This window comes from Herpailurus yagouaroundi, unplaced genomic scaffold (assembly GCF_014898765.1).
Source record: "Herpailurus yagouaroundi ecotype Mexico unplaced genomic scaffold, PumYag 483, whole genome shotgun sequence".
Classification (NCBI taxonomy): Eukaryota; Metazoa; Chordata; class Mammalia; order Carnivora; family Felidae; genus Herpailurus; species Herpailurus yagouaroundi.
This window is the reverse complement of record NW_024412700.1, coordinates 6,250,739-6,276,324: the sequence shown is the minus strand read 5'-3', so window position 1 is coordinate 6,276,324 and position 25,586 is coordinate 6,250,739. Positions and strand designations below refer to the sequence as shown.

General features: G+C 50.0%; 1 protein-coding gene across 3 annotated transcripts in view; it reads left to right on the top strand.

The window, feature by feature from the left end:
- The window catches only part of VIPR2 (vasoactive intestinal peptide receptor 2), a 69,839-nt gene that overhangs the window by 35,266 nt on the left and 8,987 nt on the right, over nt 1-25,586 (top strand). For all 3 annotated transcript variants that reach the window (XM_040464594.1, XM_040464593.1, XM_040464595.1), the window contains 2 exons: nt 14,984-15,081; nt 20,425-20,566. In XM_040464594.1, coding sequence (XP_040320528.1) covers nt 14,984-15,081; nt 20,425-20,566 — 240 coding nt within the window. The remainder of the gene's footprint in view (nt 1-14,983; nt 15,082-20,424; nt 20,567-25,586) is intronic.

Genomic DNA, 25,586 nt, shown 5'->3' with positions numbered 1-25,586 from the left:
AGCACTTCAGCTAAATTTAGCCAAGAGAACTGTCTGGCATCTCAGCCTCCCATGCATCAAGTGGACACATTTCTTCCATATTATGCCATATTCCTAAAAATATTGTCGCACTCTCCTCTCAGCTTTCAGACACACCAGTAACTCTTTCTGCCTAACCGCCGGTGTGGCCTCCCTGAGGTTTCCCACCCAACAACAAGGGTCACGGCCACTCGGGTGTCTGTGGTGCTCCCAGGTCAGCTGCACTTGGGCCTTTCACTTGGTCCTCAGAAGGAGATGTAGGAGCACACTGCTAGCCCACTGCTTGGGAGGAGTCTCTCGGGGGTGTGCTGAGCAGCTGTCCACTGGACAGGGAGCCAGAGCTGGAGCCAACACGGCAAAGTGTGCACCTCCAGGTGGCAGACTTGAGGGTGCCACCTGACCAAGATCTGGGGCACCTACACCCGGTGTTTGCTTCCGTTACAGTTGGCCATTTAATTCAGCTTCTGAACAAGCTCCAAGGGCTGTGTCTGCCTCGGTTCACATCAGATGGCAGGAGGGAGCTTCCCACTGTGAGTCCAGCTGAGGTGGACCGCTCGTCAGCAGTGGGTGACACTGGGATCCTGGACAGCGAGGCCGGCACTGGGAAGACCGGGCTCAGAGATTCAGACAGGACCCAGAGGGGCCGCGGGGCAGGAGGACGGGGTCAGAATGCCATAACCAGAGCACACAACACCCTGCTGCCCACGGGGAGGAGCCTGAGCTCGCGTGAGACCGCTGCCCAGGTCCAGGCAGAAATCTGACCATGAGCAGAAATGTGATTCACAAGATTCATGGGACAGACACAGTTATTATTAGCTATCTTTATTCTAGTTCTAACTGAACCTGTAACAATAATGTGTAATGCTTGCCCAATAAAGAAATGGGTCTTTCCCAAGCCAAAGGAGAAACAGGATGAGAAGTTAAGAAGGGATATAAAGAAAACCTGTCATTGGGAAGGAGACCCAGGGAGTCTCACAGGGTTGGGAAGGCTCGGTCACGAGCCCAGGGCCCTGCCTCGGTGAGCGGAGGCCTCTGTTTCTCGTAGAACAGTGGCGGGGATGGGGTGTGTCCACGGAGCTGGGCTGAAGCGCTGGTAGGAGGGTGGGCGGCACCAGGCTGGTCTCGGCCCGGAACGGTGCTCCTGGGAAGGGTCTGAGCTCCCTGATGCTCCCTTTTCATTGGGCTCGTCTGTGAGCAGCCTGCCTGGGGGGACAGGCATTTGGGGCTCAGGCATCTGGGAGTCTGCAAGCCTGGGGGGCTGGCTGCCCCTGCCGGGCCCTTAGGTAGGGACGGGAGGGAAGGCCCTGGTCCTCTGGCTGGTTGGGGAACAGCCAGATTACTCACTGGACGGTCCGACTAGTTTCTTCATTTGATGTACACATGTCAGGACCAAGTGGAATAACTGAAGAAAGGATGGAAACCAGTAGTGTTTGTTTTACTGCTTATTACAGAGCTCCGTTAAAGAGCCAGCAAAAGAAAGACGAAGTTTTGACAAAGTTCACCTACTGATGGTCAGTCACTTGGACGTACTTGGAGGAGGTCGTGGCTGGACACTCGGGGAGCCAGAGGCCCAGCTGACAAAGGGCAGAAACTCCTGGCAGCGGGGAGTCGTTGTAATAGCCGTGTTCTTCCTTTCAAAAGTCTTTGTTCCATTTTCTACTTTCTCAGAAGTAAACATATATTACTTTTGTATTCAAATAAATCTAATTTTAGTCCAAAAACAAAATAAAACACTTACATTTATGCCAAGTTTGTCAGATCATTTCTCAGTTACATTTGCTTTTTAACCCTGGACTTTGTCGGGACAATGAGGATGCCTGACGGTCCCGGTGTCTCTGTCGAGCCTGTGGTATGACCTGGAAGTAGTTTCCATGTTCAAATGGTGCGGGGAACCCACACGTCGCCAGCCCGATTCTCCAGGCAGCGTCTTGCCACATCTGCTCTGCTGTGTCCCGACGAGCTGTGGGCACATGCCTGTTGCCGCGGATAGCGGGTTGCACACACACGCCTTTTACCACTTAAAACGTGAGGGCAGGTTTTTTAAAGTGAGGATGTTCTCTGATAGAACCTCAACACTGTTCTCCAATTTGGGAAATTCAATGTTCTCTTATCTGCCATCGAGGCACCCTTTCAGTCAGTGCCCAGTACAAGGTCATGTGTTGCAGTGGGCTATCATGACTCTTCAGTGTTTTTCAATCTGGAACATTCCTCAGTCTTTCTCTTTCATATAGGCCTATGATGTTGTAAATGCCTGTCTGTTGGGGTTTGTCTGATGTTTCTCATAGTTACTTTCAGGTCTCAGTGGGATAAAATGCCCCCAAAATATCTATGGCTGTTTGCCTCAGAAATGTCCTATTTGGATTTAAAAGAAAATCCTTTTTTCCTCTCAGCCCTCCACACCAACATAGGAATGTTCCATGCAGTTACTTAAAGTAAAGGGCAGAATTGCATGCTGAGTGGTGTGGCAGCCCCTTGGGACACGACCACCTCCCCACAGAGCCTCTCCTCTTTAAAATGTCAACACACAGCCATGCGTGAAGAAGCTGCAAAATCACATTTCCAGTATCGCCGCAGGCCCCAAGCTAAATAACAGTGCAGAGTTTCTCTGGAAGATCAGCCTTTATTTCGGAGTAGGAGTCATCAGACAATCTTTGACTTCACCCGCTCCTCCATGAGACATTTGAGCTCTCCAGAGGCATTTTCCAGATGTCTGCTCCTTCCTCAGAAGAGCCAGTGACCTCACAGAGGAGAGGAAAGCATAAGATGCCAGGACAGACACCTGCTGGTCACACACACGTCTCCTGGGTCATCAGCACTGAGCTCTCGTGTGCCGTCGTATGCCCTCTGACCTCGGAGCCCAACTCCTTTCTGGAGTGAGGACCTGTCCCTGCTGCCCAGATGTCTCTGATGTCTGCAGACAGGATCAGTGCCCACCTCTCCTCGACTCTGAAAGTGGGGCATCAAGGACTGGAGAAGGTCCCAAGTCACAGCTCAGGGCTCTCCCACTCCCTCTGTTCAGCCTCCAGTTGTGCCTCTGACCACCCAGAATCTCCCACAGGGATTCTCTGGCTTGGAGCCCCTGCCTTGCCCCTCCCTTCCACGGCAATGCCAGTCGGGGCTGGATGGGGAAGAGGAGACCACTCTCCAGCGTGTTCTGACTTTTTCTGTGAACACAGAACATGCACAAAGGAAGTTTGAGAACTATTTCTTCAACTGAACAAGGACTTGCATCATTGCATTAATAACTTTTAACATCTCTTTCATTATAAAAATGGTTCTCATTATAAAATCAAACCACATAACATAAATCACTTACTAAGAGCAGTTACTAAGCTCTACATGGACTATCTCATTTAATCCCCGGACAAGCCAGGACACACAGCACTGCAGTCACTTTCTGATGGGGGGGGGGGGGGGGGAAGCAGAGCAGAAGGGAATGAGCCTGCGGTGTCGTGTGTTTATGGGACATAAGCCTGAGCCGGAGAACGTGCCTGCCACCCCGTGCACCGTGGGTGTGGGTCTCAGCTCCACGGGAAGCGTGGGCGGTGCCCTTGTGTGGAGCGTCTCTCCGTGAGCTTACTTGCCGTCTAGACATGTCCTTGGGTGAGCTGTCTGTCAAGGTGTTTGGCCCGTTTTGTTTAAATGGGGTTGTTTATTTTCTCCCTGTTGAGTTTTGGGAGTTCTTTGTTTGGAGTGACAGTCCTTTGTCAGCCTGTGCCTGCCTTCTTGCTCTCGGACGTGGGCTTTTGTAGAGCAGGAGTTTAGCTTTAATGAAGCCCAGGGTACCAACTCTTTCTCCCGCGGACCATGCCTGTGCTGCTGTGGCTCCGAAGGATCATCACACCCGGGCATCTCCATTCTTTCAGACATCTTCCAGGACTTGCCCAGTTTTACATTTCACATTTCAATCTGTGATCTATGCGCGTTAATTTTTGAGCAGGTGTGAGATCTGAGTGTCTGTTCCTGTTTTGTGTGCAGACGTCCAGCCGTTCCCGTGACATGTGGCAAAGAGACTGTCCTTCCTCCACTCAACTCTGCTCCTTTGTCACATTTCAGTGCCCGCTTATGTGGGTCTCTGTCCCAGCTCCCTTTTGTTCCACAGACACATTTGCCTGACCTCCTCTGCACCAGGCCCGCTGGATTACCACAGCTGAACCGGTGGGTCATAAGTCTCGTGACTGTGCCTGGCAGTGACTCCCTGTGACCGTCTGTCTGTCTAGTCCTGGGGCAGCACTTCGTCCTGTGTCCTCCGCCCCGGCAGATCCATGACGAGTGGTTGATTTGTCACGTCGTTCAGACTTTTACCATTATCAGGGTGAGGTGGCAACATCCAAGCTCCTTCAAGCAGCTAATTCCTCTTGAAGAAAAAAAATCGGAACAGAAGGGTAACTGGTCTCTCCCAGACAGATGACGCCATGGTGCTCGGGCTCCGGTCTCACCTCCACAGCTTGAGGGCCCTGTGCCCTTAAACTGGCTTCTCCCCTCCTGGGGTTCAGGTTCCTCATTAGTGTAATGGGAACATGACGATAACACTCAGTCCGCTTCCTTCCCAAGGTTGCTGGGAGAAGTGAATGAACTTTGGGCTACGTTTTGGATTATAGAAGCTGCAGCACTGTCTGAATATTGTTCAGCCTCCCAAGCAGAATGGCTTGTAGTAGAATAGGCTGGTCTTACACGATATTTTGCCGATAACCAGCGGGAAGAAAACTTCAACTTGGTACATTTTACAACACACCATCCTGGGCTTCATCCTGCATCTTGAGACAAGGTGTAAGTCTCGGGCAGGGGCTTTGGTATTCTGCCTTTCAGTCAGGAAATAAATGGAACCTTGGACCACACTCCCCCTGAAAATAGGTGGTTTCATGCCCAGAAGCCACCCCAAGGTGAAAGCCCCTGGACCTGCTGGCACATCCGGGGTGTCCTGCAGAGTGAAGCAAGCACTGCCCTCAACCCCTGCCTGCGGCCACCTGGGGGGAATGGAATGTGCAAGTCCTGGAGTCAGGGAGAAGCAGAGTGAGCGTCACCAGTGCTGTAGCTTGGGGACCGGACATCCCTGCTCCTCCTGCCCAGCGTCCCCCAGCTTGCCCTTCCCTCCAGCCTGGACCTGCACCATTGTCCTTCCCCACCCAAGGCCCCGCCTCCCACCACCTACTTCTTGCTCCTGCTCAAGCCTCGGCCATGCAGCCTGAATTCGGAGTTAGAAAGGCAGGTTAGCAGCGACTCGTTCATGTTTCAGGCGTGTGTTGGTCTTGTTTATCAACAGGACTTTGTGTACCTTAAGGACAGGAGCCATGTGGGCCCCATCCTGAGACACACGCTCTCTATCTGAGAGCTGTTTCTTCTGCCGCTGGTGCAGAGGGGTACTTGCTGATGGGCAGGTTAATCTTCACTAAGAGGGTTCTGGGAGACCATTGCTTTCCAGACAGTGATGCGTGTGATGAAGGCATCAGTAGGTTCAGAAGAAAACACAGCTGAGTGTCCGTCTCTTGAGTTTGCTGAAGGGAAAGGTGAGAGGTGGGTGCAGCTCTTCCCAGAAAGCTTCTGAGACGGCTGAGTCACGAGTCTCTGGTCTAGCCAAGGGGCTTCCAACACCTTTGATTAAAGTGCACAGTTGGAAATCCATTTCACACTGCAACCCAGCACAAACATTCACAAAACCACACTTTCTCTGCTACTCTTCGTCAAACGTTGGTCACTGCCCACTAAATGGATCACATAACCTACTAACGGGTTATAAATAGGGTGACTGCATCATATGTCAGCCAAACCTGGCCCTTTGAGAGAGAAAGGAGGAGCTATTAATAATTACTCCAGGATACCAGATGCAAGCCAGGCCTGGCCCCGGGGCAAATCAGAGTGGGTGGTCACCCTCGTGATGACTCACTGTTTGGAAAACACTGGCTGGGCTTCTGCGTTTTGAGAAGGGCCTTGTCTGCCCTTGTAGCACCAGCACACGTGCATTCGTGGAAAATTAGAAGAAGACATAGAAATCACCTTGTCCACCACAGCTGCTGTGGGAGCAGCCCCGGTGACAGGCTGACGGGGAAAGGCCAACCCGGCCCCTTGCTGGACGTCACTGCCTCCCAGGCAGGACCTCCAGCCGAAAGCTGAGCATAGATCCTGCCTGCGCGACTCAGAAGTGACTCAGAGCGGAGGGTCCCGTCACCACCACTGCACACCACATGCTCCTCCAGAGCCTTCTCGGAAGTATTGAGACAGGAAAGTATTCCTGGACTGTTTTGTCTCACTTCCCAATGTTGTGATGATGATGATGATGATGATGATGATGATGAAAACCTTTTCCAAGTAAATCAGCCCCAAATATGTGATCATAACACATGGCTCTACATCCGCAGGGGACCTGGGATTATCCTGGCACTCATGCAGGAGGGCATGAAACATGGCCGCTCGTCGCTCGGCCTGCAGGGCGTCCCCGTGCCGTGGCACTCAGTGCCCGAAGTATCTGTAGCCCTTTCTGTGTCAGAGAACACTGCGACGTCATTTCTGGGTTCCCTCCGCCGGCCAGGCTCTTCCCACCAGGCCCCTTGTGTCCACACCCGGGAGCTGTCTGTGGGGAAACAAGACAATGTTAAAAAGACCAAAGCAAACATGAAAGCGAGCGTTTGTGAAAGTGAAATCACGGGTTCTGAAGCATCGGACGTTGAGGTCTTCAGTTGGGATCTCTTCAGATGGAGATGCTTCCTTGTCGTCGGCCACTGGTGCACAGGGACGGCGAGCCAAGGCCTGCTCCCTCGCCTCCATCATCATCCTGGCACACCCACCTCAGGTCCCCTGAGCCCCAGCTCTCGCGCTGCCTCAGGGCAGGACGGCACTGGCAGCTAAGAACAGGACATCCGTTACGTCCACTCACTGGAGGGAAAAACAAAGCCAGTTCGCCCACTTGATTGACCTGTGGTGGCTAAATCCACAGTCAGATGGCACGGCCAGAACGTATCACTTCACCTGCATGCGGAAATGGAGGCACATTTCTCTCCCATCGGTGCCCATCGACAGAGGTCTTCAGGGAGCAGAGCTGTGGCCAAACGGCCCTGACCCCTCCTTAGTCTTGGGAAAATCTGAAAGACGTGCAAGAATCAGAATCTGAGAGATGTGTGAAGCCCCGGAGAGACATAACTTTAATCTGGAAGAAGCGTGTGTCCACTAGGCAAGGAGAGAGCGGCCACATCAGAGGCCCAGGCAGCTCTGGTCTCCTCTGGGCACTGAAGCCACTCTGATTTAGTCACTTCACACCTATCTGTTGGCTGTGCTTAACGAGCTCTGCGTTCACCCCGATGTAACCCCTAGATGCTCCTGTGAAAACCCTCAGGGAAGGCCCAGAGGTCAGGCAGTTCCACGGTCAAGCTCCCCACTCCAGTGCTAAGTCACCGAGTCTTTGAGAAAAAGGGCGTGGTGCTGTCCTTCCCACTTCCCACGGAAGGACCAAGACTTGGGGGTCAGCACCAGGCGACCAAACCCACCCCTCCCACGCCACTTATTCACTGCCCTAGAGCTGCAGTTCCCTTTCTGCTCAGCAGAGACAGTCACCCCGGCCTGTCTCCCTGCAGTCTCAAGATCGGATGACATGGTAACGAGAGATTTGAAAACCATAAAGGCTTTGCACCTCGGGTTCCCAGGGGCCCACTGCAGGCTGGGTCAGGAAGGGGACAGGAGTTGTGCCTGTTCTCACGGAGCTCCAGCCACGGCAGCGTAACCTCATGAGGGCAGGAGAGGACCAGGGAGGGTGGCTTCCCAGAGGAGGGGCCCCTCACAAAAACTGCTGAGGCCTGGGTAGGAAAATAAAGATGGAAATGCAGGGACACAGCATGTGGCTGGCACTTGCTCCCAGCTCCTTGTAGGAGGCTCAAGGTTGAGGAGGGCCAGTAGGGACCTCGTTACGGCTTCACTCACAAGCAGCCTCTGTGCGGGGTTTGGAGCAGAGACAGGGAAGGTCACACTTACATTTCATGCCTGTCTGCAGTGTAGACCAGAGGTTCCAGAAGCAGAGCTGCATCAGATTCACCTGGAGGACCACACCTTCCGGGGTTCTGATTCTGGGGCAGGTGGGGACAGGTGGGTCAGAGAGTTTGCATCTCAACAAGTTCCTGGGTGCTGCTGTCTCTGCTCGTCTGGGGGGGTCACACTGGGAGAACCATTGGTATCACGGTTCTCAGACCCAGATGCACACTAAAGTCACCTGGGAGCCTAGGCCCCACCAAGACCAGCAAGGGGGCACCAGGAAGTTCTCACCTGCATCCAAGCTCGCAAACGGCTGGCGTGGAAGCTTGCTCTGTGGGCCACAGGACCAGTGCCACGGGGTAGACAGAACACAGAGGGTGTGTGCCGCATGGATGGGAAGGAAGCAAGCTCGGAGTCAGACTGCCCCTCCCCTGCGTGGTAGGGTTTGTTGACTGCTTGAAAGTGTGTGTGACAGACCGCACACAGAGACAACCCTGAATTGCTGTGCTGACGTCGGGAAATGAGGTGGGCATTAGGAGGGCCAGATTTAAGGCCAAGTGCTGCAGAAGAGGGGTGTGTTCGTGCATTAGTTTTCAAGCGTGCTGAATGTGAGACGCCTAGGTAGAAAGTTCTAGAAGGCCAGAGGACAGAATTCCTGGAAGTGCCAGAGAAGTCAGGCCTAGACGTTCTGGTTTCTGAGTCAGCACTGCATGTAGCCGCTGAGACCCTGCAGAGAGAGTGTGTGGAGGGGGGAGAGCAGGAGCCACACGGGGACCCATCAACACTTTGGAGAAGGAGGAGAGGGACAAGGAGGGAATGATGCTAGGAGTCCAGCAAGGGCTGGTGGACAGAGGCCCATCCATCCCGAGGGGAGGTAGATGTGCCACAAAGGGCAGGGCGTGAGGCTGAGACACGGAGCGGAGCGCGGGCCGCTCAGGGAGGCGTAGCCGGGGAGAGCACAGTTATGGGAGACTTTTCCCTCTGCAGACATAAGTGAAATTAGTCTGTAAGTTTTGTTTATTTTTATTGTTTGTTTTAGTATATTGTCTGGATTTGACACCAGACTTATGATAGTTTCATAAATAAAATGTTGTGCTTTTCCTTTGTTATTATGCTCTGGAACAATTTTTGCATCCCAGGGACACTTTGGCTTAGACAATATAGAAGGACTCACCTGTTAAAGCCGCTGGGTCCAGTGTCACTTTTACAGATTGTATGTCATCAACTTTTTAAAAAGGTCTTCATTGGTTATTGATATTTTTAGGTTTTCCTTAAACCTGTTGTGATCATTTTTACGCTTCCAGAGTATTATCCATTTTCTTAAAATCTTGACTTTGTTAGCACAGAGTTTAGTACTTTAATTAAAACATGTGAGTGTGTGTATAAAATACAATTTAGATATTTGTTTCTCACTATTTTTCCCCTTTAGATACTTGGCAACTGCATATCTCATCTTGGCCTATACAGAAAAAAACCACTCTGTGGTGTTGTAAGTCTGACCATTTCCTAACTTACTTATGTCAACGATCTATAGAGTCCTCGCTGTTCTAGGCTTTTCATACTTACGTCAGATAAACACTCGAAAACTTGTGTCCTCGTGGGCTTGTTGCCTGGGGAGCCCCGGCCTACTGATTCTGACTTGTGTTTCTATCATTACTTCCTTCTTGTCTTATTTGGCTCATTCCGTTGTTTCTCTGGCTTCTTTCGTTGATGCTTTATCTTCTTATTTATTAACAACGACATTTAAGGCCATAATTATGCCTCTGATTATAATTTTGACACATTTGTTATGAAATGCTCCCATTCAAAATTTTTCAAATGAATTGCTGTTTTTCTAGTTCTAATTTTATTCTTTAAAAGTGTATTTAAGGGGTGCCTGGGTGGCTCAGTCGGTTAAGCGTCCCACTTCAGCTCCGGTCGTGATCTTACCACTCGTGAGTTCGAACCCTGCATCGGGCTCCCTGTTGTCAGCGCAGATCCTGCTTCGGATCCTCTGTTTCCCTCTCTCTCTGCCCCTTCCCTGCTCATGCTCTCTCTCTCTCTCTCTCTCTCTCAAAAATAAACAAACAAAAAATCAAAAAAGGTGTATTTAAGAAAAAAGTTGGATATTCATTAGTTGCATTGCTCTTTTCAGTTTTACGATCATACATAGCATGTCCCATGGGTTTTAAAAACAAGATTTTATAGATCTGATTATTTGTGTCTGTTCTATTTACCTATGTTCTCTACTCTGACAGTGCACTCATTCATCCCACAAATACTTAATGATTCTCTGCAATGTGCTGGGCAATATAACTGTGCCTTTTGTTCCTGTTTTTTATACACAGTGAATTCCAACTTATCAAAACACTTGGGAGCTCATATGACTCTTCATTTGTCTTATCTGGATCCAGAGTAAAAGGATAAAGCCTTTTCATCTGTTCTCTTGTGAACGCTCTTTCTAATATTTAAGGTTTCCTTCTTGTTGGCTGAACGTCCTTGGTGGGCAAGGGGGAGACCAGGGCCCTGGGTCAAAGGTGGGTGTGAGAATGGGTCTGGACATCACTCTAAGAGCAGCTGGGAATCATGCAGAATGTAAGTCAGTATTCATGACGAGATGGACCAAGGATCATGGAGCCTCTCGGAAACAAGCATTTACTCAGAAGGCCCCAAATGGGGATGTGCAGTCTCTCAGGGGCTGAGGCAGAGGGTCTAACTTGGGACCCCCAGGGAAGAAAGCTGGTTTGGGAGGTAGGACCTGGGAAGACCCTGGAACCTGGGGACAAAAGCACCTGCGTAGACCCTCTGTGCGGTTCTTGAAACCACTTAGCTGGTTTTAGCCACTTCTGGTGAAAATAAATTTAGACTTGCATCAAAGATGGAAAACTCCACACGGTCCTTCAGGGTTCATGTTCTAAACATTAATTTTTATTCTTCAGTTCTGTCCACATAGGTGGTGTTACAGGAGTTTGGGTGCACCCAGAAGAAACCCCAAAAGTTGTCATCCTGCAGACACCCCCGATTTTCTTGTGATTTGCCTCATTCTATTAAAAGTCAACTGTGTGAAAGTTTCCTGTCTGCTAAGCACTGCACGCTGCACGTAATCACGGTTCTCAGTTGTTGCTACATGGCTGTTCTGTGCTTTGTTCTGTGAGACTTCCCCAGTGCTGCCTTCCACTGAGGTCTCTAGCTCGCCCTCGGGTCTGCTCTGCTTTGCAAAGGCCTTAGCAGAGGCAATTTGCAAATGACCAAATTAACCCTTCTTAAGTGATTGAAAACATAAGATGGGGAAAATCTAAACCAGCTTTAAGCAAAGTAATATAAATTGAAATGTGTATATTCCTCTTTTTTTCTCTTTTTCCTTTTTTTTTTTTTTTTTAGTGAACACATAAAAATGTCTTAATTCATACCTATCTCAATGTCCAGCTCATGCATTGTGTCCTGTTCCTCGTGGGTGGGGCCCTTCTCTCACTCATCCTGTACCCAAAGCACCTTGCTCAGTGTCTGGTTCCAATTAAGTGCTCAGTAATGGGTTGAGCAGAATGAATTAAATTAACCAGTAATACCACAAGTTCAGCAAGAAATAAAAATCTTACATAAGAAATTGGGGGTAAAAACTTCCCACTACAAATCACCCAAAAATACTAAGTAAGGTATAGCAATGCTGCTTTAAAATGCACAGCTGAGATTTCAAGAAAGTAAAAAAAAAAAAATCTCAATAAAAGAGCCGAGAACAGGTGCCAGGCAACAGGGGCGGCTGGTTCCCAGGGCAACTGCTGGGTCATCATGAAGAGCTGGGATGAACGGCTTCCCAGTGCAGATGGTGGTGGGCGGCTGGAGTGGAGAGCTAGACCAAAAATCAGACCACAGAGGTGACAAAGAAAATTTTCTTACCTGCATTTGCTTTCCAGGAGGAAAATCTAAAAATCTGTCACCACAGGTGTGTCCCCCCGAAAGCTGGGTTTTCCCATTTGTGTCTTCTGCCTGGTACAGAAACCCTAAGCTGGGACATTCATGTAAAGTGTCCTGAACTGGACGCAGCGGGGGTGTCCGGCTCCGGTACACAGGTGCTTCTGGAAGGAAGCATCTTCACCCAGGCCTCAAGTGCCCACAGATCAAGTCCGAGGACAAGCTTGTCTCCCCAGTGCACAAACTACACAAAGAAAGGGCCACTGTGTGTGCAAGTCCGCAGGTACCAAAGTGAGGCTACATCCTCAAAGCTTCAGATAATGAAGTGAGCAGGCATGAGTACATTTGAAATGTTTTTGAAAAAGTGGAAATTAAAAATATAAACCTGAAACAAGATGCTGTAGCCAGAACTTACCTGGGAAAAAATCAACCTAAAAATAAAAGTCAGGAAGATATATTACATAGGAGCTCAGAGGCAGGCTCTGCAGTGAGGAGTGTGGGCACCAGGGACGCAGCACCGGATGCGGTAGGGAGAGGGAACCACTCGGGAGGACAGCTGGTCAGTCTGACGGCAGGCCTGGCAGGAGAACATGCCATGGCTAACAGCCCGGGTGATGCACCAGTTCTCCAATGCGGAGAGCAGGATCACCCCAAATACAGAGAGAAGGCCACGGCCAGGCAATGGTGCCGATGCCAGAAAATGCCAGAGACCAAGAACAGACGGCCCCATGCATGCACAAGAGCAGCAGGACAGACAGCAGGTGCCTTCCAAGGGCCTGGAGAAGATGACCGTCCACTCAGACCGTGCTGAAGCTGAACTTCCACCCAAAAATGAAAGGGAAGGAGACATCTCAGAAAAACAAACCAACAGGATCCACAACCAGCAAACCCTCATTAAAAATGCCCAAGGAATGTGCTTCAGGGGAGACTATGAAGCCAGAAAGAAGAACTGAGAATCAAGAAATAATGTAAGCATAAATAAATAGATAGATAGATAGATAGATAGATAGATAAGGAAGCCTAGCAAAGACTTAACTATTTAAAGCAACAGTAGGGACATCTGGGGGGCTCAGTTGGTTAAGCATCTGACTTTGGCTCAGGTCATGATCTCACAGCTCGTGGGTTCGTGTCCTGCATTGGGCTCTGTGCTGACAGCTCAGAGCCTGGAACCTGTTTCAGATTCTGTGTCTCCTCTCTCTCTGCCCCTTCCCTGCTCACGCTGTGTCTCTCTCTCTGTCAAAAATAAAATTAAAAACATAAAAAAAAATTTTAAGCAATGGTAAAATTAGGCAGAAGGCACTAAAAAACAAGGTAAAGTAAATACTGGACAGCAAATAACACAGTTGACGGGGAGATAAAAGTTACACGCAGCACGTGCACAGAATAAAACTAAAACATCAGAGCAATAGCACGAGGTACTGATCACATGCACACACCCTGTGAGGGCATCATGGGGGTCAGCACCCCAGCATAAGCAAAGTGGTTACCTGGGGCATCCCCGGGGTCTGACTCAGTTGTCCTGGTTTTGGTGACTATTGGTAGGTATATTATAGATGTATTATATGTATATAACATATAACGTATATTATAGATATGTAGATGTATTATATTAATATGTATGTAACATATTACATGTTATGTATATAATAGATATTATATGATATGTATACATTATATTGTTTTCTATGCTTTTGGTATGTTTAAAATATTGCATTTTCCGTTATTTAATGTGAACTCTGACCACAAAACAAAATCCCCAGTCCTATTTATAATCTCTCACTCAGTACAGAGAATAGAAAATGGACAAAGACTTAAAATTAGAGTTTTCAAAGACACTTTCAGAATGCCAGCATGCCCTCACGTCTCTTCTTGAGCTAAAAAGAATGCCCAACAGTGTCATCACAGGTGCAGACTCCTTAAAGTCTAAAACGGGGATCTTTCTTTGCGTCTTAAGGTTCAACAAGGAAAAATCCTCCTGATATCAGATAATACATTAGCTTGCCAGGTCGAACTTCAAGCTAATCTTGATTGCCTGAACTATTTGAGAGGCTAGACTAATTTATTTCATTTTCTCATTAAATCTTAACTAGAAACTCATTTTTCCAAATATTATAGTTTACTTCTGAAATATGTCATTACAGTATTGAGCCTCCAATAACAAGGGTAACAGAGAGGGAAAACCCTTGTTGAAGGCATCACCTTGATGTTAAGAACAACACAGGGATGGGTGGTGGGTGCAGGCCAGCCTACAGGGGTCCACTGGCCTGTGGCGGTGGCCGAGCCCCGTGAAGCTGCAGGAGCAAAGGCCTCATCGGGCCACCCCTCCTGCCCCAGCCTGCACCCGAGTTAGCTCAATGACCCCAGGGTGAGGGCTCTGCTCAGTGTGTCCCTGGTGGGCACAACCCCTCTCTACAGTTTAGAACTAAGCTGGTGTGAACCGGGCTATGGAGAAATCAGGGCCAGTGCAGAATGTTCCATGGTCCCCACTCCCAGGGCCCAGGGCAGTGTAAACCCAGTTAGGTCAGAATACATTTGCAAAACCAGCCAGTTCCTGTGGTTGCTGGGGCTCTCTCACAGGAAGCACCCCTCCAAACCCCTCTGGTCTCAGCAGCAGAACAGTGATCAGACAGTGAAGCTGGGAACCCCTTCAGGTCAGTCTTCTCCTTGCTCCATACAAAGTCATCCACAATGAATTTTAAGGAAAAAGGTGGGCATTTAAAGAGGTGAATAAAATGTCTGGGTTCAGAATGGAGGTGGGCTTGGGCACCTGGGTGGCTCAGTCGGGTAAGCATATGACTTCGGCTCAGGTCAGGATCTCATGGTTCGTGGGTTCAAGCCCCACATCAGCTCTGCTAACAGCTCGGAGCCTGGAACTTGCTTCAGATTCTGTCTCCATCTCCCTCTGCCCCTCCCCCACTCAGAGTCTATCTCGGTCTCTCAAAAATGAATAAGCATTAAGAAGAATGGAGGTGGGCTGTGAAGTGACACTGTCTCTCGTGTGCCCGGCCATCAGCAGCCAAGAGCCTTGCATGAAAGGAAGCATGTGGCCAGATGTGGGAACCTATGCTTTGTCCACTGCTGGCCACCAAAAGCTCACATGTGTGTTTTTCTTTCTTTGCAGATTGCATTTTACGTTCTGGTGAAAGCCATTTACATGCTGGGCTACAGTGTCTCCCTGATTTCCCTGACAACCGGAAGCATAATTCTTTGCCTCTTCAGGTAAGTATCAGAAATGAGCAGTTCTGCAGTCTGAGACCAGAAATTGTCCATTTAAGCCGTCTAGGCCCATCAGAGGAGGACAGAAGGTCACTGCCTCCAAGCCCTCTCTCTCTGTGTTAAATCAATAAAACTCCCTCGGGCAATGCTTGTGTGAAATATGATGCTAATATTTACATTTTTATTTAACTATTCTGCATTTCTTATATAAAGAGATAATACTGCCTTTGGACAAGAATTCAGTTCAACTGCTGTTTACTGAATGTTAGCCATTGTGCAGATCTTTTGAAAATACAGAAGCAATGTGATCTCACCCTTGCTACTCAGAAAGCAGCTACATTTGGGGCATCGGTGCTTTATTAAGAGACACTACACTGTGGTCAAGAGTATGAAAGCAAGGGTCAGACTGCCTGGGTTCAAGTCCTGGGTCAGTCTCTTAGTAGCTGTGTGACCTTGGACAAATTACTTAACCTGTCTATGACCTGTAAAGTGTGGGTGCTAGTGAAGCTCTGTGGCATGCAGTCAGCACTCTAAATTTTGCGTTATTCCCCTGCTGGTGAGGTTAGAGATCCCCCCTTACCTGAACCGCTGGTAGGTCTTTTCAGTAACTAACAACATACACTGCATACGGCTGGTTGGTCAGGGTTAGAGTTAGAGGCTTTGGTTTCAGAACAGAAGCTTCTGGCTTGAAACGCTTGAGTATTACTAGCACCAAATAAACTGGATGATATCCCACTTATTTTAACATAGATTTAATCTTATTTATCTTCACACAGATTCGTTCAAACATTGGCCAGTATTCAGATAAAATCAAAGATAAAACAAATGGAATATTTTAGAAACTAACAGACAGCCCATTAGGAGATCCATACTTGGAAGTAAACAAGTGAAAACTGATGAAGAACGCAGCTGAGAATCCCTTCAAATGTAATAAAGTCGTTTATTTTTTTCAGGCATCTCAAACACATCTAGAGGGTAGTAATTCTCAGAAAGAGTACATCAGTACCTTTAATCCAGAACCGTGTGGGGTAGTCACCATCATATTCTAGTTCTGAAAAGAAAAGGAACAACTCTGGTGCAACATTGATATCTTCTATCTTTCGTATTTTATTATGTATTTTTAAATCTTCAAATGGTTAAAGATTAAAGAAAAAGAAAGGAAAAATGTAGGGAGGTAAGCTGGTGACTCAATAAGGGTAACTTGAACTAGAAGAATTTCAGCTTATGTTTAAAGAGTTCCCATCTTGAACAATCCGTATCCATGGCATTGGCGATTTCTCTCAGATTTGTGATACATGACATACTGAATTAGCCAGCCTAATGGCATTTTGGAAGTTTTGCAAATGTGGATGTGGGTCCTTAAGAGAATCTCAGATGGCATCATGAGTATCAAAGAGTCTTTTATACATGGACCTCATTAGTCACCCACTGGTGACACTTGGTTAGGAAAGGACATGTCTGCTTCGGTGTCATTCTGCTGCTGGTTCGGAGTGTCACGACCGCCAGGAAAAGTGTCCAGAGCTGATGTGCAAGCCCTCAGGTCCGCCTCCACCTTGGGCCACAGAGGCGCTTACGCTGCTGCCTCCATCTGTCAGCTGCGCTTATGTGTCCCATGCCACAAGTGTCGATTTCAAACTCCCGACTGTAAAACTAACTCCATTTCCAACCCAGTAATGCCACTCAGGAAACAGAATTACTTACAGTCGTGGAACACTTGCTGTTCATAGTGGCCTCATAGCTAAGAAAGCATGAAGTAACCATGTTCTTCTTTTACAAACACAGAAACGGCGTGACGTATCTCCTACGCCAAGTCCAAAGTGCAGCATAGACTTGAATAACAAACACGACCTAGTTTTGCATGGGATTCGCTGGGTGGTTGTCGCATCCGCCATCTTTGAGTGCGTGTGAGGTCCAGGCACTTGACAAAGCAGCTCCAATCCCACGAGCCCGGGAGTAACCGCGCCGGTTGCTAACACAGACCACACCACACACTCTATAGGTGTTTATTAACTCAGTCCTTACGTTAGCTCAGGCAGGGAAGTGCCACTGCTGTCCCCGTCCTACCCGCGAGAGGAGGTCAGCCCACAGAGGTGCCGAGCACCCAGCTTGCAGAACTGGACAGATGCGCCACCGCCCGCTCCTCCCTCCACCCTGGGGAGTTGTTGGGGTTCCGTTCTAGCCGCCGAGCCTGAGCGGGCTCCAGCGCGGCTTCTCTGGAGGCCACGGTCTCCGCTCCACCCTTCATCCAGTGCAGATCCATACTCGGCAGTGAAATGTTACACTGAGCGCTGAGGGATAAAGGACTCAGCTAAGAAACTCAACAAATGTGATTTATTTGGATTTAGTGTGTGTTCATCTCTGAGTGACAGCGATAAACCCCCCACTGCACTCAGGGGAATGTCATGGGTGAGAGAGAGTGAGAAGGAGAAAAAAGAAGAGGAGAGGAGAGGAGAGGGGAAGGGAAGGGGAGGGAAGGAGAGAAGGGGAGGGGAGGGGAGGGGAGGGGAGGGAAGGGAAGGGAAGGGAAGGGAAGGGAAGGGAAGGGAGAACGGTGGTTTGAGAGATGAGTGAATGCAGCCAGCCCGAGGGGCAGTGGGCACAGGACAGCGTGGGGCAAAGAGGCCGCTTTCCAGGAGAGCTGTTCCCGCGAGGAGCAGACTTTCACACGCATTGCCTCTTTCCTTCAATTTGTTGGATATTTTTATTAATTTTCCCCTTTAAGGTTGTTATACATTCTGTTCTTCTTCTAGGCATCACCCCAAAATTGCAACACGCATCCTTGTCTCCTAGGAGTTAATCTCCAATTGCTATTTTTACCACTTCCCCATCAACTCGAGACTTTACATTTTAATTCCACTTACCCCCACCCATGCCTTTTGTGTTTTGTGCTGTATTTTATTTATTTATTTTTTAATTTTTTTTTCAACGTTTATTTATTTTTGGGACAGAGAGAGACAGAGCATGAACGGGGGAGGGGCAGAGAGAGAGGGAGACACAGAATCGGAAACAGGCTCCAGGCTCTGAGCCATCAGCCCAGAGCCCGACGCGGGGCTCGAACTCACGGACGGCGAGATCGTGACCTGGCTGAAGTCGGACGCTTAACCGACTGCGCCACCCAGGCGCCCCATGTGCTGTATTTTAATCCGACGTCTATTTTAAGGCCATAGGTCATTACAGTTGCCGTCATTTAGAGTCAGTATCTATTTAGAGACGTCTTCATCTTCCCCAAATTCCTTCCTGTATTTCGTGTCTCCACCTGGGGTCCTTCCCCTTCTGCCTGACGACCCCCTTCGGTATCTGTCAGCACAGGCCTGCCAGCAATGACTCCTCATGGTTTTTGATTGCCTGAGATCACCTTAATTTTGCCTTCATTTGAGAATATTTTCAAGAGTGTTGAATTCCTTATCGGCAGCTATTTTCTGTCATCACATTAAACATGAGCCTCGTTCTTTTTAAAGTCAGCTGCCAGTCTCACTGCTGCTGCACTGAAGGGATGCGTCGTTTTTCCCCAGACGCCTCGAGGGTTTTGTTTGGTCTCGGGTTTTCAGCAGCTGCACCGTCATGGGACTTAATGCGGTTTCCTTGGTATTTCTGCTTCTCGGGGTTAATAACATTCCTTTAATCTGTTACTGGGTTTTACTAGTTTCCCAAAATTCTTACCTAGTATTCTTTAAATATTGCTTCTTCCTTTTTTGTCTCCTGTTTCTTCCCAAACCGTACTGTCATGGGTTCAGGGTTTTCACCATTTTCCCTTATATTTCCTACACTTTTTCTGTGCTTTCCCTCATTTTGTCTCTGCTTTAATCTGTACTTACTCCACTGATATGTTTTCTAATTCAGAGTATTCTCATGTACTACGTCTGATCTAACATCAGACTCAGCTATTTGTTCATTTCAGGGTTCTTTCTGAGGTTTCAGTGTTCCATTTGATTGTTGTAATCAATTCCGTTCTTTAATACAATTCTCTACCTCTTCATCAGTTTTCTTGACTATGTAAATCTGAGCAAGACAGTGCATGTCTTAAAATGCCAGTATCTGAATCTCCTTCTATTCCCTGGGGTTTTTGTTGCATTTGATTATTAGCTCCTGTTCCCGGCACGCCTTGTAATTCATTTTTGAAATTACAAATAATTAAATTGTAGAGGCTTTGGGTGATATCTTGCTACAGAGAGGATTTAATTTTTCTAGCAAGATGGGCAGATCACCCTGAGCCACTCGGGGGTTGAGCTGATTTGAGACCATGTCTCAAGCTTTGGGAAGTCTGTTGTTTCTGGTTTGTCATAGTTCCTAGATCATAGCTCTTCCTGGGTTTCTAATTAAAGCCCAGGAGCGCCTCTGTTCCTGCAGACCCTGAATCCCAGTAGCCGTTGCTCAGTGCGTGAGATTGCTAACATTTCTTTCCAGCCTTACTTCCTTAGCCACTGCTTTGGCCTCATCCCTCGGCCTCTCCCCCAGCACGGCACACCTTGTGTGGGTAGCTGCCTCACATGAGGAGACCCGAGGCGGAGGGAGGACGTAGGGTGCATCTCGGTGTCTCCCTTCTCGCCTGGGTCTTGGTCCTCTAGGTCCTGGCCACTCTGGCCACAATCCTGAGTCCTCAGGTGGCTTTCTGAAGTCACACTGACCTCTTGGGGGGAGGTGGTCAGATGAGCTGCTTCTTTCCAGCCTCTCATGCAAGACTTCTGCAGTGTGTTTTCTAATGTCCTTCAAAAATGGCACCTTTACTTAACCCTAAAGATCTAGTAGTGACTGTGGGAGTGCGCTTGTGTGAAGCTTGCTTCCTGAGGGCTCTGAATTAAAAGTCCACGTCAAATCAAATGCCCAAATAAGTGTTCTCCAGAGCAGAATTTAAGTGGTACAAGAGAATTAGAAACAAAATGTTCCAAGCACTTTTTATAGAAGCAAGGTATCATTAAAGTTGAGTTCCAAGGCAGATCACGCTAAGGGCCTCGCAGGAAATTGGCTGTGAGGAGGTGGGGTCTTGGCGGCTGGGAGTGGGCACTCGCCATTGCAGGCTCCGGACTCAGCACCGTTTGCTTTACAGTGTTGTCATGAAATCCTATTTCACAACCCCAGCCTGAGGAGCTCATCAGAAATAAAGGAAAAGCTTGATGTAGAAAATAGTTACCATAATGCAAAACTGAAAACATCCCAAATATACAGTAAGGAACAGCAACTTCCATACAAAAAGAAGAAAACCTTAAGATTAAAGCCACATAGGTAATTGTTAATGTGTTCACAACATCCGAGTTTGATTATCTAACCCTTCCCCCACCCCTCATCCCTGCCTCCCCCACCCCTCATCCCTGCCTCCCCCACCCCTCATCCCTGCCTCCCCCACCACAGGAAGCTGCATTGTACCCGGAACTACATCCACCTGAACCTGTTCCTCTCCTTCATCCTAAGAGCCATCTCAGTGTTGGTCAAGGACGATATTCTGTACTCCAGCTCAGGCACGCTGGACTGCCCTGACCAGCCATCCTCCTGGGTAAGGCTATCCCTGTGAGCAGGATCCTGTCACTGAGGGGAGGGTGGCCTTTGTGAACGGCCCCAGAGCCCTTTGCCTCCTTACTGCCCGACCCCTTTGTCTCTGTCCCCAGCTCACACTGTGATGAAGTCCCATAACCAGCACACAGGGGTCTCTGAGGCACTGGTGAAGGCAAGGGGCCAGGCCCGAGAAGCGCAGGGGCCTGGCCAAGAGGCTGCGGCTCAGAACAGGTCCAGGTGGGCAGTGGAGACAAAGGCACACTCACCTTTGTCTCACCTGCAATGTCCCAGGCACGTCCAGAGGCTGGAGGTCACGGGCCTTGAGCACTGAAGCCCAGGCAGAGGCAGAACAACACAAGGGCACTGCCTCCAGTGATCAGCAGCCGCTCTGGGCTAGAAAACCTGATGCAGATGCAGAACGCCATTATTTTCACCCCAAATCTCCCAGATTATGAGCATAGATGCTTCCATGGGTTGCTGGGAGGAAGTCACCCGTGTGGTGAATGAACTCCTTCCTGCAGCACTTGCTGGGAGCCCAGTGCGCATCTGTGAGTATGCCTGGGCCCAGCTCTTTGATACAAGGGAGGCCGTGCCAATGATTTCTAGAGATGCACACCACTGGTGCTGCTCTTCGCCCCTGGCTGTGTTCGTGGTGGGTGTTAGCAGGCCTTTGGTGCTTGGTGCATTTACTGTGCCCTCCAATACGCAAGTCCCTCCACTAAGTTTCGTCTGCGGGAGCGCAAGGCAGTGTCCTCAGGGCCTTGGGCTCTGGTGCCTCAGTCTGGATTTGACCGCAGGCTCTGAGGCTGGCCCCTGTCTTCCTAAGGAGCCAGCATGCCGGCTCTCCTCGCGAGTTCCAAGCAGATGGACTCATCTGCGTGGCACTGTGGCTCTGGACTGAACAGATTAGAATTAGTTGTAAGACAGTGAAGCCTTTTGCAACATCACAGAACATCAGCTGTTTCCGAGGCTGCAGGTGAACGTATTTCTGGGGATATTCAGCTCATAACACACTTGGACTGAGTTAATAAAAGGAGTTTGCTGTAATAATAAAATTAACACAAGGTCCTTCACCTAGCAAACTCCCACCCCTGAGGGGACATCAGGGCCCCTGGGGCTCACGCCCCACCATGGAATCTCCCACGTAGGTGACAAGGGGTGAGCCCCAAAGCCAGTCCGGGCTCTCCTCTTGCTGAGAAACCTCCACTCTCTTCTCTGGGGGGCCTCAAAGCTCTGCTGGAAGAAGCCCTCCTTCCTCTGCTTCTTATTAAAGGACTGGGCCCTGGTGGGGCGTCCAGCCCGGGGCCGTGCTCCCAGACACATAGACAAGCCTGGTGGGCTCCTGAGGGCCAGGGGAGTGACGGGGACCAGAGGGAGCGAGTGCCCTGCCATCGCCCACCGCACCCCGCCTGCCCCTACACTGGGAATCACAGACCCCCTCCGCCATTCCCAACACTGGGGGCCTCGCCCAGCCATTTCTCGAGAGTCTTAGAGGACAGGGCTCTTTGCACGGACACTGAGGGTGAGTGCCCAGTGACCTTCCAGAGAGCAATTTGTGAATGAGGACACAGGCTGAGGGAAGCCCAGCAGCTGGGTGGACTCGATGGGGCTGCAGGCAGGGCTCAAGCCACAGGTGCACAGCACGCTCTGGCATTAAAGATCCCCCAAGGATCCAGGTCTGAGGCCTGAAGTGTGAGAAGGAGGGAGCAGGGACGGGGTCCCCCTGCCCAGTCCCCAGCTGCACCCCTCCAGCACGGTGCCACTGAGCTGTGTGCCAACAGGAAAGAAGGCAGGAGAGAAGGAGGACCGCGTCTTCCTTCTTATTGTGCCCAGAGAATTGGAGGTTTTGCGTAAGTGAGTCAGAGATGCAGTCAGCCCGCAGCATGAGGCACAGAGAAAACATCTTTTCTTACAGTTGCATTTGTGTGGACATTTTTGTTCTCAGCTGGGTTTGATCAAATCAACATTGTACTCCCAGGACGAACACAGGGCACTCCACATAGGTCCAGGAGTCTGTTTCTCAAGACATTGGCAGGACCGGGAACCCAACAGAGTCTGTTTCCTTCCAAGAGAAGGCTTCTCCCTCCACCGGCCCCTCTCTCTACACACCCTGGACGTAACAGTGACCCCTGGGCTCAGTGTGTCTCCTCCTGGCTGCCGAGGGGGCTGGAACAGGCAGTCTATTCACACTGAGACCAGAACAGATGGCATGTGTAGTTGACAAGGATTTTCAAAAACCCACCCTTGGGCTTTCCAAGGTGCTCCCTGAGAGCCTGAGTGCAGCCTGCCCCAGGGAGGGCTTGGGTCGGGACGTACATGGCAACTATGAGCTCTGCAATGAAGCCATAACATCTAAACAGGGATGCACCCAGCCCAGAGCTAAGTTCTGACCTGGCCACTGCCTGCTGCCCCAGGGGGCGCTGAGGCTAGGATGGGAGGCACAGACTCAGGCTGGAGGCTGAGCGTCTGCACATCATGGAGGCTCCTGGGCCCCCTGAGTGGCTGTGCCAGTCCACGGCCCAGGCCAGAATGGCCAGGGTCAGGAGGAAGGGAGTGAGTGAGAGTGTGCACACGCGCATGCATACAAACGTATACATGCATGCTCACAGAGCTACACACTTGCATGAACACAGGTACTGGTGTGCAGACACACGTGCACACACACAGTCACAAGCATGGGTGCACCCACAGGGGGACTCACACACACAGGAACACACATGTACCTTCAGACTTTATTCCGTCCGTGTTCGGATCTATGCTTGAAAGGACTGCTGGTCTGGGCTTTGCGTGATACGGTGGGAGCCCCACATCCTCTAGTGTGGCACTGCTGTGACACAGGACACGTGTGAAGCTGCACAAGGGGGCATCACCACAGGCACACAGCTCTGTCGCTTGCCGTGCCAGGCCCACATATGCGCCAAGGGCCACGTTCACCCCGTAGCCCTCTGCTTCATGGTGTTTTCACTCATTTAAATAGCCTCTTTTTTTTGTTGTTTTTAACCAACTACAGATGCCACAAGTCTCCCAGGGACTAGGGACACACCTTACATTTCTGCACGGTGAGGTGTGTTACTCATTCTTACCTTTGACAACCTGGAGGTGGGTTCAGCCTTTCCTGTTCTCTCCAGGGAGTTGGGCCTCGAGGCCAAGTGTCTTGTGTTCTATCATAAAGCCAAACAGGGGGCAGTGCCCCACCTCCAGTTCCCTACCACCGCCCAGCTCCGCACACACGGCCTCCTTCTCTGCACGGCTTTGCCTGGCAATTGTCTGGCCTCTGGAAAGGCATAGTCTAGTCTAGAGACAATGAACAACCAGGTGGGTGCCTGGACGCTGACCCTCAGCAGGAGCCCCCGGCTTGCTCCCCTTGACTCCAGCCATGCACACTTGTGGGAGGCTCCGGGACCAGGGACGGGCCTTGGCCCATGCACCTGTGTGTGTGTGTGTGTGTGTGTGTGTGTGTGTGCTGTCCGGGCTGCAGCGGGTCCCGGAGGCGCTCCTGCCACGCTCTCTGCCCTGAGGGATGCAGTTTGAAACCACCACCCAGGAAGGGGAGGTCAGCAGAGAGCTTGTCACTGCAGACCTCCTGTCCGTACACTGTGCTGATGGTCAAGAAACAAATGAGAAGAAAGGCAGAGACAGCGTTTTCGCTGTTTTACCAAGACAATGGAGTCAAGTTAAACAGGCTTTTCCTGCGTCTCTTCCTCAAGCGGCAGGACACCATGGCAACCCTCCAAGTCCCCTGGTGTGTCACATCGAATGGTGGCACAATAGTGTAGCGTGTGGACGTGACCTTATTTCATCGTCCCACCAGTTACAAGCACCACAAACGTCAGTGCACACGTGTCTTCATGCACCGTGTTCTTCCCTCAGAAGGAAGTCATGAGGGACCGCGGACCAGAGGGCACGTGTATTTAAAAACTGTAACAAACATTGCCTCTTGGCTTTCCCAGAGGTCAATGACGTGCAGCTTTTCAGAGCTTTGCCGTCTGGTGGGCGCGGAACACGCACTTCTGTGGCACGAAGTCACAAGTTCACTTCGGTTAGTTTCCCTGCTCCCGTACTTGCGTCCCCACATGCGCCTCTCCGCTCACAGCACCCGGGTCATGACATTCTGCGGGTGGTTTCCACGTGCCAGCCCTGCTCCCGGCCCTGCGGGCATCTGGCCCTCAGCCTCAACTAGCCGCAACTACTCTCCGTGCAGCACCTTACAAAGATAAGCTGAGCCTTGCCCTACTTAGGAAAGAGAGACCGGAACAGGGTCAGGGTGGGAATACCGGAGAGAGTGCAGGGGCATCTTCAGTGGGCCACCTGGTTAACGCTCCCATCAGCCCCGGGCACCAGCTTGGAAGGGCTACCGTGAGTTTCCTGTAGGCACATCAACCCCCAAATACACAGGTCAGCATGTCAGCATATCCACATACGCACACGTGTATCTACCTCACATGTGTGTGTCCACCTGCATACACATATACAGAACATCCGCGTGTCTCGGTATATCCACATGTATGTGAGCATATCCACATCTATAGAGGTATACTCACGCATATATCAAATATACCCACACATACATATAAGCACATGTAAGTATGCGTGCATCTCCGTCGCACCTGGATACATATGTATTCGGGAGGGGAGGCAGCAGAGATACAGAAGAATAGAAATGAAGTCCTGATCATTTTAGTACACTTGAACAAACTTACTGACTAAAAGCCTCAATTTCATATTTGCTCAAGAGGCTAAAACACCCGTACGTTCATGTGAAGGTCTGAGAGGTTAAATACATTTATTTTATATGCTGTGTGGTTGTTCCCAGTGAAAACTCTTTCAAAATGCCTGGGGACATGAGGGCTTGCTGGATTCCCTTGTTTTGCCCTTTACTTTTCTGTCTCCTCTCAAGTGGGTGGTGAGGCCGAGCGGGGCAGGTAGGTGAGCAGAGGGGGGGGGGGCAGGGGACACAGGCGGGTGTGCTCACCACCACAGTCCCACAGCTCGCTGCCTTCAGGGGCGTCTGTGGACATCTG